The sequence below is a fragment of the Otolemur garnettii genome, unplaced genomic scaffold (assembly GCF_000181295.1).
Source record: "Otolemur garnettii isolate 467f Iridium unplaced genomic scaffold, OtoGar3 scaffold00046, whole genome shotgun sequence".
Taxonomy (NCBI): Eukaryota; Metazoa; Chordata; class Mammalia; order Primates; family Galagidae; genus Otolemur; species Otolemur garnettii.
Genome location: NW_003852441.1, coordinates 10,399,396 through 10,412,178, shown reverse-complemented (window position 1 = coordinate 10,412,178; position 12,783 = coordinate 10,399,396). Strand labels below are relative to the sequence as shown.

General features: G+C 42.2%; 1 protein-coding gene across 1 annotated transcript in view; it reads right to left on the bottom strand.

The window, feature by feature from the left end:
• The window catches only part of PIK3R6 (phosphoinositide-3-kinase regulatory subunit 6), a 42,370-nt gene extending 36,695 nt beyond the window's left edge, over nt 1-5,675 (bottom strand). The window contains exons 1-3 of the mRNA XM_003791099.3: nt 5,606-5,675; nt 1,078-1,161; nt 390-481 (exon numbers count right to left, since the gene is read on the bottom strand). Of these exons, the coding sequence (XP_003791147.1) occupies nt 390-481; nt 1,078-1,161; nt 5,606-5,618 (189 nt within the window). The 5' untranslated portion in view covers nt 5,619-5,675. The remainder of the gene's footprint in view (nt 1-389; nt 482-1,077; nt 1,162-5,605) is intronic.
• Nucleotides 5,676-12,783: the final 7,108 nt, after the last annotated feature.

The following is a 12,783-nucleotide window of genomic DNA, read 5'->3' as shown; positions in this document are numbered from 1 at the left end:
CGAGCCCCCACTTTTATTTTTTTAGAGAAGGATTCTCCTATGATGCCCAGGCTGGAATGTGGTGGCTTATCCACAGCCATGATCATAGCTCACTGCAGCCTTGAACTCCTGAGCACAAGTGATCCTCCAGCTTCAGCCTCCAAGCACCTGGGACTACAGGCTGCCACTGTATCCAGCTTCTTTTTGAAATATGTTTATTCAAGTAAAACAAGGCTAATTGATGTGAAGAAAATATTGCTTATGTACAAGTGCAGGGAGGAAGATGTACATGGTAAAAATCATGCCAGTAGTCCACAAATGACTAAGCACTGCTGGGGCTGAGCCCTGGGCAGGATCAGCCCCTTCCTTCCTCTGATCCCGGCTGCCTCTCCCAGGCCGGGGGAACCCACCTTCTCCAGTTCTCTGAGCAAGATGCGGACCAGCGCTGGACTCTTGCCAGGATCGCGCTCGACCTTCTTGTGCAGGGACCATCTCCACATGCCTGGGCCTGGAGGAAGGGAAGCCCAGCATGACCAGGCAGGGGAGGGGATCTTAGAGGATGCTCCTCTGATCAGGACCCTGAGCCCTGGAGCCCTGGACTGCGGCTTTGCCTAGCTACAGGCCTGGCCCCTCCACCACCCAGTGCTTGGTCCTCTGTGCACTCAGGGTGGGCTCCTCATGTGGGGGGAATACTGATCTGTAGTTCTTTGGGGACAATGAGCTTTCAGGACAAAAATGAGGACAGGTTGGACACCACTGGGGACGGTGTGTGCCTGTAGATGGCAGAGCAGCAACGTCTGTGTGGGGTGTCCTCAGCCACACTCTGGGAGCCCCACGGGCCTGCAGTCTGGTGGGGCATTTGGTTTGGCTGTGGAGCTGGCACAGGTGGCTAAGAAAGAGGGTGGCAGGTTCCCGTGTGCTCAGTTCTAGGAGTGTTGAAGCAGAGATGCTTTCTCACTCCTTCAGGCTCTAGATATTTCTAGCAAGAAGAGGGCTTGGCTAGAAGCCCCTCACCCTATGAACTCCAATATGTGGGTTTGGCTGGGGCAGATTAGGGGCGGCACGGGGAGCCACCACAGCCCGCCCATTGGCTCTTACCTTGGTTGCTCTGCAGGGCCGGGGCCTGGGCATTGAGGTCCCGGAGCACAGCCTGCACGCTCCTCTGGAGGTCCAGCTCCACATCTAGGCAGTGGTGGAAAGTGGAGGGGAGCTCAGTTCTCCTGGCCCCACCCTGCCCCACTTCCATTCCCCTGAGAATGTCTTTAGCCCCGTCTATGAGCCTCAAGAGGTGACAAAAGTAATGAACTTTCCTTCTAATGGCACTTGGGGTCAGGATTTAAAGTGTAGTATATATATCACTGGTGAACGGAAAGACAATTTTAGGTGGTACACAAGCAGTCTTAAAATCTGAATAGTTATGTGCTTCTTTTACTGCATATTAGAAAAAATAGAACACATTTTCTTCCTTCCTTCCTTTTTTCCCTTCCTTCCTTCTCTTTCCTGCTCTCTCTTGCTTCTGCTGTGTCACATTCAGCTGTGACAACCACATTACCTTCTCTTACCTCCCATTACAAAGGCAGTCAAGCCTTTATCTTCTGAGTCTCAGATTCCCCTACTTTGCCAAGGGAGTTAACTTTTTATGTTTCACAGAAAAATAGAGAAGTTGCCAGTAGCCCTGGGAGACAGCTTCAAATAAACACTGTTTTCGAAAGGCTTGAGCAGCCAGGACAAAATTCAAAGTCTCAGGCTTTGTCCACATCTGGCCTGCAGACCTGTTTTATTTGGACTTGTGTAGTGTCTTAAAGAAAAAAAAAAAAAAAAAGAAATTAGCTGCCAACATTTACACATCAGGTGATTTTGCATGAAAGTTTGGGTTCCGGCAGCTCTTAAAAATCTGCCCACACTGAGTATGTATTCTTCTTACATGTGACAATTGATAGGGGCGGGGGAGCAGCAGCTCCCTCGACATGGGCCCAGCTTCTCCAGCTCTTCACTGCTCCCATTGCCCTGATTTCGCTTACTCTACCTGGCCCCTGAAGGCCCCCGAGTTTGAGACCCCTGGCAGCTGACTGAGCCCAACAAGCTGGATTGTCTAAAAGGGACGAGAATAAAGACTAATGCTTTTAGCTAAAGAGGAGAGTGGCCAAATTCAAGGGTGGGAGACTGTGAGGGCACAAAGATTATTGGGTTCTGGGGAATGAGGAAGACTGGACTGGCTTGGATGTTGCTTACCAATGGTGGCAAGAACAGATGAGGGCAGCTTAGCTCTGAATGCTGTGCCTTTGAATGCCACAGCAAAGAGCTCCTGTTCCCCACAGTATTCTCCTGTCTCCCTGTAGACCAGGTAAGCCTAGCCAAGCCGTTCTGAAGGCTGCAGCCACAGGGGACTGGAGACTCTGGACTCTTCCCACTGCCCAGGCTATATAAGCCCTGGGCTTCTCCACAAGCTCCCAAAGAAGGGGGAAGTACCCCAAGTGAATGATACTGGAATTCATTTTAATCTTGGAAACGAAAGCTTGAAGCTGGTTTTGATCTGATGAAGCAAAAGAAAAGAATGGGATGTTTCTTGTGCCTCAAGTGTCTTGGGGTTGCTCATATATGATGTGCATGCCTAATATCATTGTTGACTCTGAACAGTCAATGAATAAGTGGCATCCACTGTTGCTATTCTCATCTCCACCCAGAAACGTGGGATATTACTGTTAAATATAACATGACAATTAATATCTAACATTTAAATATACACAGAGTATTCCATAGGAGTGGCAAGACAATGCTCTATGTTCATCAAACCAGGTTCATTTTTGTCACAGGTAGACAGGAAGACTACATTTCCCAGACTCCCCTGGAGTTAGCTAAAAGCCACATGACTGAGTTCTGGCCAATGGAATGTTGTGGAAGTGATGTCACTTACAGGCCTGGTCATAACTTCCCCTGCCCTGTCCTCCATACTCTCTCTTCAGTCCCTGAATGCTTTCTTAAAACCCAGATGGGACTGGGATGTGAATGAGAATAAATATTTATTGTGTTAATGAAATTTGGGGTTGTTAGGGAGCTACCATTCTCTGAATGACTCATGAATATATGAAGTGTTTTCCAGTGTATTATCTCATTTGATTCTGACAAGAACCCATGAGTTTGTTTTGTTTTTGAGACAGAGTCTCATTATGTCACCCTCAGTAGAGTGCTGTGGCATCACAGCTCACAGCAGCCTCCAACTCTTGAGGTTAAGCGATTCTCTTGCCTCAGCCTCCCAAGTAGCTGGGACTACAGGTGCCTACCACTATGCCTGGCTATTTTGTTGTTGTTGTTGTTGTTGTAGTTGTCATTGTTCGGCAGGCCCAGGCTGAGTTTGAACCTGCCAGCATTGGTACATGTGGCTGGTGACTTAGCTGCTAAGCTATAGGCCCCGAGCCAAGAACCCGTGAGTTTGGCAGACAAATGCTGTTCTCTCTATGTGCTAGCTTCCAGGTCCAGAGCCCTTACCCTTGTCTCATGTTACCTCTGCCACCACAGAAAGTCCCACCAAGAGGGACCTCACACCTCTCCCGCTCTGCATCTGCCTTTTGGGGAGGGCAAAATAACAATAGCCTTGGTGCCCTTGAAATATCACTCTTTTCCATCCTCCAAATAAGTATTTCATTTCTCAGGGGCTCTTCTTGTTAACTCCAGGAGTTAGGGCTAGAGAGGGCTATAAAGTGGGAAGGCAGCCAGGACAACTGCAATCTTGGGCATGGTGGGAAGACTCCCTGCTGGAGCTGCCAGAGCAAGCATTCCAGTTTGGGGGTGTTTCCTCTCACTCACTGGATTTGGGTGTCATCTGTCACATCTTTGGGCGTGGCTGTCCATGGTTCCTGCTCACTGCAATCTGGGTGGGATGACTTGGTGAGTGCCCTACTTTGCTCAGTATGAGCACAGGACCAAGCTGGCCAAGGTGTCTCTCTCTTTCAGAGGCTTGTGCGGAAATGCGAGGAGGGAAGGAGGACTGGTGTGCTCTCCATACCCCGTGGCACGGCTGCCTGTCCCCTGCCCTTTCTGGTGTCTGGTGCTTCAGCCCTTCTTTCAATGCTTGGCCACTTTGTTTTTTGGAAATTAAATTAGTCTTATCAATTTCTATTGCTCTCATCCAAACAACCTTCATTGACACACCTCTCTTCCTAAAAGACATCATAGTGTATTTTTATTGCTGTAATTAAAGTGAGTGCAAAGAAAATTGGCTTTGAAATAGTCACAAGTTGCCTAACAACAGGATTGTGTTCTGGGAAGCACACTGATAGGGATTTCATCAAGCGTGAACATCATGGAGGGCACTGACAGGGCACTTGACAGGGCAGCCTACTGCACGCCCAGGCTGTGCGGTGTAGCTGACTGTTCCTGAGGCACACAGCTGTACAGCATGTCACTGTGATGGATACCTCAGGCAACTGTAACACAGTGGTAGGACTTGTGTATCTCAACATAGAAAAGGTACAGTAAAAATACAGTTATAATCTTTTGTGACCACTGTCTTTTTTTTTTTTTTTGAGAGAGAGCCTCAGTAGAGTGCTGTGGTGTCATAGCTCACAACAACCTCAAACTCTTGGGCTCAATGATCTTCTTTCTTCAGCGTCCCAAATAGCTGGGACTACAGGCATCTGCCACAATGCCTGGCTATTTTTAGGGACAAGGACTAACTCTTGCTTAGGCTGGTCTCAAACTCCTGAGCTCAAAATTCCATCTGCCTTAGCCTCCCAGGGTGACCACTGTCTTAGACACGTATTAGGTCTTTTTGTCTGAAATATCTTTACATGGCCCGTGACTATATTTAGGATGTTTTTCACAGTGCTGCCCGGCTCCTAGCCTTCCACCTCAAATTCCAGCTGCTTACAGACAACTTAAAATATTGCCAAAGTAGGATTCATTGGGGTAGCCCAACCCAGTGGAGCTACTTCTAACCACTAGGCAGCTGACCCTGTCTTGGGGGTCCCCTCCCCTTCCTCAGGACAGGGATCTTCAAGGGCTCTAGAGTCTCTGCCTTGTGGCCTGTGGTATGGTCTCTGATTTGCTGGGGGGACCCTTAGAGGACACAGGTTGGGAGGGAGAGTCATCCTGCCTTGCTATCCCAGATTCCAGTCCTAGCTTTAAGCAAATTATTTAACCTCTCTTTGGAGGCTGAGGAAGGAGGATCACTTGAGCCCAAGTCTGCAGTGAGCTATGATGATGCCACTGCACTCTAGCCTGGGCAACAGAGAAAGAAAAAGGAAAAAAAGGAAAAAAAGACTAACTAATATTTGTTATTTTACAAATATTTGTTAATATTTGTCAAGCGTTTTTATCACTCCTTGATTCAGTGTAAGTGCTGCACAGGTTTTTGTTAAATAATCGCCAGTGTTTGATAATAAATCCTGGCTGTTCTTGTCATCACTCCCATTGTACAGTTCAGTGACCTGTAAGCCCTTGGGGTTCATGCCAGTATGTGGATGTCCGCCTCTCACAATACTCTCACATTTGAGCAGCTGAATTGGGGTCCTGCAGTCTGGTTGGGTGCCAAGGGTCCTGCCAACCCTGGGGGCCATACTGACGCACAAGAGGGGCCCTCCCCTCTGAGCAGCCACGCCCACTAGACCCTCCCCTCCACCACACTGACCTGAGCTCTCCATGGGAGCCTGTGGGGAGTATGAGTGAGGAGGGAGTGGTTGTCTCAGGTAGCAGAATGGAAAGCAAGTGGTTGTTCTTCTGCACGGAGATAGTTCTGTAAAATAAGAGGTAGGTGTGTAAGTGGTGTGAAGATGCAGAAAGTATATTCAGGAAATGGAGACACTCCCAGGGGACCTAGACTTCTGGCACACTGGAGGGAAGTCTAGATTTATTTTAGAAATACTTACAAGATGCTGTGTGCCAGGCACTCTTCTAAGCACTTAAAAAATACCAACTCATTAATATTAATAAAAAGTGTATGAGGTAGATAATATTACCCCCCCACACACACACTCTATTTTATAGCTGGGGAAACTGAAATGCAGAGAGGTTAAATAACTATTCAAGGTCAAATAGGTAGTAAGTAAAGGAACTTGAACTCACCATCTGGATCTAGATCCCTGCCCTCAAGCATGACTCCGGGCTGCCTCACTGTGACCTAAGTCTGCTCCCCTAAACAGCTAACCCAATAGCTGAGAAATGAGGAATTCCAGACAAATCCAGAGCTTGTTCCTTGGAGAGAAAATGAACACGCAAACAAACACATGCCCACCTTTCTAAGAGATCACAGAGATAGAAATGATAAATATCGCATATATTTATTGACAGCAAAAAAGAAAGCCTGAATCCTCTATATCATGCTGCTTTTTCTAGGAAAGTAAAAATGACTTGAAAGGCTCTAGAAGAGTGAGGAAAAAACTATTTATATTAATAACGAGGGAGGAGATAGAGAAAGTTGTCAAAGAACAAGCCCCAAAAAAGTGGTGTCTGTCCCGGATTGTTTCTCTGTTCTTTGTTCTTACAAACCTGCAGAGTAAAGAAAATTTCTATGTTATTTAAACTGCTCCAAAGCACAGAGAAAAAGGACAGATTCTCAGCTTATTGGACAATGCTAGCTTAACTTTGATACCAAAATCTAATAAAGATAGTTTAAAGAAATCAGAAAGGTTATGGTTATGTAATGATCTTTGGGATAATTATTATTAAAAAAAAAATCAACTGACCAGCAAACAAAAACCAGAAAATAACAAGTACTGGCAAAGATGTGTAGAAATTGGAGGCCTGAACATTGGGGGTGTGCCCACCATGGTAAATGATATGGCAGGTTCTTCAAAAAGTTTAACATAGAATTACTGTACGATCTAGCAATTCCACTTTTAGGTAAATATTCAAAAGAATTGAAAATAGGAACTCACAGGGGTACAAGTGAATCTTTCTAAGAGTAGAATGTGAACATTTTAAAACAATAACTGAGAAAACAACATGAAGGCTGTGTTGACCAGTTTGATGGAAGTATTTTGGATTGCATGTGAAAACCCCACACTGTACCCCAGAAGTGCATTAATGTACATAGTTACCATTCAATAAAAAAAAAAAAAAAGAAAGAAAAGAAAATAGGAACTCAAACAGACACTTGTACCAATGTTCACAGAAACATTACCAAAATCGCAAAAAAGTAAAAGCAACTGAAGTGTCCACCAACAGAATAATGAATGGATTAAAAAATACGATATATACGTATAATAGAAACTTATTCAACCTCTAAAAGGAACGAACTTCTGATACATGGTATATCCTGGACAAACCTTGAAAACATTATGCTGAGTGAATTAAATCAGACATAGAACCACAAATATTGTATGATTTCCCTTAACATGAGGTACCTAGAGTAGGAAAATTCACAGAGACAGAGACGGCAAGTATAACAGAGGCTATGGGGGCTGGGGAGGGAGGATAAGGAGTAATTGTTTAAGGGGCAGAGAGTTTCTATTTGGGAGGATAGAACTGTTCTGGAAACGGAGAGAGGTAATGTTTTGACAACCTTGTGAATGTACTTAATGCCACTGAATTGTATCCTTAAAAATTAGTAAAATGGGCTCAGCGCCTATAGCTCAACCGGCTAAGGCGCCAGCCACGTACACCTAAGGTGGCGGGTTCGAATCCCCAGCCCGGACCCGCCAAACAACGATGGCTGCAACCAAAAAATAGCCGGGCGTTGTGGCGGGCGCCTGTGGTCCCAGCTACTTGGGAGGCAGAGGCAGGAGACTCGCTTGAGCCCAGGAGTTGGAGGTTGCTGTGAGCTGTAATGCCACGGCACTCTGCCCAGGGGGACAGCTTGGGGCTCTGTCTCAAAAAAAAAAAAAAAAAAATTAGTAAAATGGTAAATTTATATTATGCCTCTTTTACCAAAAAGAGATTGGACTCACTTATAAATATGGACATAAAATTAAAAAAACAAATACCAACACATTGAATTCAGCAATGCATTGAAATTATAATGTACTATAAACAATTTTAGCCTATTATTAATCATAGAAATGAATGAGCTACCAACGGCAAAGAATAGAAAAGATAATGACATCCGATGTTGACAAGGACGTAAGAAAATTTCCTGTCATGCAGAGCTACTGAGGAGGAAAATTGGTATAGACTTTCGGGAGGGTCGCTGGGTAATGAGTGTCAAGTTCAAAATATTCACACTTCTTGTCACAGCAATTCCACTTTTATTTATTTATTTTTATTTATTTGTTTTATTTTCCTTATCCTAAGGAAAATATTGGACAAGTAGATAAAGGGTATGTACAGTAATACTCACTAAAACATTGTTAGTAATGGAGAAAAACAGACAAAACATAAGGCACCATCATAAGATGTCACTTAAATGAATTAATCTGTGTAATAGAATATGATGCAGTCATAAAATGATAACGTAAATCTCCTGGATTCAGGAGATTTTCCAAAATATTCACTTTAAACAGTAAGTGACAAAATAGTTAACATATTTCTAACATTAATTTTAGGTATAAATTTGCATATATGCATTGAAAAAAGTCAGGAAAACCATATGACATTCAAGGCTGAGGTTCTGGTTAAGATGGACTAAGTGTGCTCCACTGTAACTCTTCACTAAATACAACTAAAAACCCTGAATAAGCCGGGTGCGGTGGCTCACACCTATAATCCTAGCACTCTGGGAGGCTGAGGTGGGTAGATTACTTGAGCTCACGAATTCGAGACCACCCTGAGAAGAATGAGATCCCATCTCTACTAAAAAAATGAGAAACTGAGGCAAAAGGATTGCTTGAGCCAAGAGTTTGAGGTTGCAGGGAGCTAATATGGCATAGCACTCTACTAAATGTGAGACTCTGTCTCAAAATGAAATAAAATGAAATAACCCTGAATAGTATGCAGGGACCACCTATTTCAGGATTCTGAAAAGTAAATGGTAGCAGGCAATGTGGAAGGAAATCAGAACGTGCCATCGGAACAATCCAGCAATGAATCCCCCCCCCCCCTTGTATTATACTTCATTCTGGACACCAAGTCAGGCTGAAACTCAGAAGTGCCCACTAAGGGAGACAGAGGTCAAGGAAAAGTCCTCCCTTCTGGTTTGTGGAGCAGGAAAAAAGATGCCCCTTAAAAACAAGAAAGATAGGGGAGCTTCCTCCTTGTTTCCATTTTTCTCCTGCTGTAGCCCCAGGCAATCATGTGACAGCAGGAGCAATGGCACAGTGAGGAAAACAATGGCTATGCAGGGGAAGGAAAATTCTTCTCTCTAACTAGGGAAATGTGTCCCAATGGCATGGGAAGAATCCTTATTGCTTTCCCCCTCTTATTAGGGGAACAAAAACCAGGACAAATAAAATGAATAAGTGAATAATAAAACGGTAGACCTAAATCCAAATATATCAATATATCAACATTTATGTTAAATGTAGATGGTCTAAGTACACCAATTTAGACAGAGATTGTCAAAATGAATAATAAAGGAAGAGGACTCAACTCTATGCTGTCTGTAATAAACTCACTTTAAACATGACATAGATAAGTTAAAAGCAAAGGATTAAAAAAGATATACCATGCAAACACAAATCAAAAGAAAATGGAAGTAGAGGCTGGGCATGGTGGCTCACACCTGCAATTGTAACACTCTGGGAGGCAGAGTTGGGTGGATTGCTTGAGCTCAGGAGTTGGATACCAGCCTGAGCAAGAGCAAGACCCTGTCTCTACTAAAATAAAAAAACTGGCTGGGCATTGCACACCTGTAGTCCCAGCTACTCCGGAGGCTGAGGCAAGAGGATCACTTGAACCCTAGAGTCTGAGGTTTCTGTGAGTTATGACATCAGAGCACTACCCAGGGTGACAACGTGAGACTCCATCTCACAAGAAAAAAGAAAGCTGAAGTGGCTATATTAACTTGAGGCAAAGCACATTTCAGAGCAGGGAAAATTACCACAAATAAAGAGGAACATGCAATAATAAAAGGGTAAATTCATGAAGAAGATATAATAGTTATAGATGTGTATGTACCTAACAATAAGGTTTCAAAATATGAGGGAAAATCTTATTTAACTAAAAGATAAGTGAATACATTTACAATTATAGTCAGGGATTTTAACAGTACTTAGAAATTAATAGAAAAATAGATGGAAAATCAGCAAGGATGTAGAAAAACAGAATAATAGCACCATCAACAACCGAATTTAACTGACATTTGTAGACTACTCTGCACAACAGCAGAGGCATACAAGTTCTTTTCAAGTGCACATGGAACATTTACCAGGCTAAACCATACCCTGTACTACAGAACAAACCCTAACAAATTTAAAAGAATTGAAGTCCAAAGTTAAACTTGAAATCAATAAAGATAACTTCAAATACTTGGATATTAAACAACACATTTCTAAATAATTCACAGGATCAGAAAATAAAAGAGAAGGGAACACTTCCCAACTCATTTTATGAGTCCCGTATTACCCTGATATCAAAGCAGACGAAAAAAAATACAGGAAAAGCAAATAGACAGATATCCCTAATGAACATTTATGGGACAATCAAGTCCAATGATATAGAAAAAGACTAATAAACAACGACCTGATGGGTTTAATCCAAGGATGTAAGACTTGTCCAATAATTGAAAATCAATCAATGTTATCCACCATATTAAAGACTGAAAATGAAAGACCATAAAATCATATTGATAGATGTGGTAAAAGTATTTGAAAAATTTTGACACTTAGTAATGAGAAAAACTTATAGTAAATTAGGAATATAAGGGAATTTTATTAATCTGATAGAGGATATCTACAAACAATAGTTAACAACACCCCCCAAGCTAACTTACATATTTAATGGTGAAAGGCAGAATGTTTTACCTTAAAAATTAGGACAAGACTAGGATGTCCATTCTTACCACTCCTATTCAACATGACATTGGAAGTTCCAGCCAGTGTAATAATAAGAGGGAAAAAGAGGTATACAGGTTGAAAAGGAAGAAATAAAATTGTTAGCAGATAATATGACCCTATTAGCAGGTGACAAGTCTACATAGAAAATCCCAAGGAATCTACAAAAAAAATCTCTTGGAACTAGTAAGCGAGTTTAGTAGGGTCACAAGATACAAGCGCAACATATAACATCAGCCACATTTCTGTAAACTAACAATGAATGTTTAGAAACCAAAATATAAAACACAACACCATTTATGATAGATCCAAAATTTTTTTAAAAGACAAAGGGATAAACCTTAGAAATCACATGCAGGCTCTGTATGATGAAAACTACAAAATGCTGATTGAGTAAATCAGAGAAGATCTAAATAAACAGAGCAACATTCATGGGTTGATGGGTTGGAAGACCTCTTAACATGTGAACTCACTCTAGACTGATTTGTAGATTTAAGGCAATTTCAATAAAAATACCAGCAGGATTTTTTTGTGAACACATAAAAGTCAACTACAAAATGAACAGGGACAGCAAAGGAACTGGAATCGCCAAAAAATTCTGAAAGAGAATAATATTTGAGGACTCATACTCCTTATTGAAGAATCACAGTAAAGTTATTGCTGAAGGGCTAGACACAGATCAACAGAACAGAACAGAGAGTTCAGTAGACCCTCAGAGATATGGCCAATTTATTTGTGACAAAGTTGCAAGGGCAATCAATGGAGAAAGGAGAGTCTTTTCAACAAACAGTGTTGGCACAATTGATCATCAGTGTGCATAAAGAACTGGACGTGACTTAAATCCCACACCTTATATGAAAATGAACTCAAAATGGATCATAGATTAGGATGTAAAGTTCAAAACTATAAATTTTAGAACAAAGCATAAGAGAAAATCTTGTGACCTTATGTTAGGGAAAGAGTTCTTAGATATAATACCAAAAACATGACCCATTAAAAAAATGTATAAATTGAACTTTGAAAATTTTTTTTCTTTTTTTGAGACAGAGTCTCATTTTGTCACCCTCAGTAGAGTGCCATGGCATCACAGCTCACAGCAATCTCAAACTCTTGGGCTCAAGTGATTCTCTTTGCCTCGGCCTCCAGAGTAGTTGAGACTATAGGCACCCGCCACAACACCCAGCTCATTTTTCCATTTTTAGTAGACATGGGGTCTTGCTCTTGTTTAGGTCAATCTCCAACTCCTGAACTCAAGCAATCCACCCACCTCAGCCTCCCAGAATGCTGGGATTACATGTGTGAGCCACTGTACTGGCCCTTACCTCATCAAAATTTAAAATTTTGGTTTTATGACAGACACCTTTAAGAAAATGAAAAGACAAAGTAGAGACTTAGGCAAAATATTCTCAAGTCATGTCTGACAAAGAACTGATACCTAGGATAAATAACTCTCCAAACTCAACAGGAAGAAAACAAATAATACCCCTAATTGGGCAAAAGATCTAAGTAGATAACTTTACCAAAAAAGATATGTGTGTGGCAAATAACCACATAAAAAACACCCAGTATTATTAGCAGTTTGGGAAAAGCAGATGAAAATCATGAGATACTACTATACACCTATTACAGTGACTAAGTTTTTAAAATGAAAAATTGAAAGTGTTGCAGACCACATGGGGAATAGAAACTCTTATACATTACTAGTGAGAACGCAAAATGGCACGGCCATTGTGGAAATGGTTTGGAGACTTCTCATTAAGTTAAACGTCACCTACTATATGATCCTGAAATCCCACTATTTCCTAGAGAAATGAAAACTCATGTTCACACAAACACCTGCTGGTGGATATGTAGAGCAGCTCTATTCATAATTGCCCAAACTGGAAACAACCTAAATGCCTTCAATGGGTAAGAGGAGTAAATGCCTTCAATGGGTAAGTGG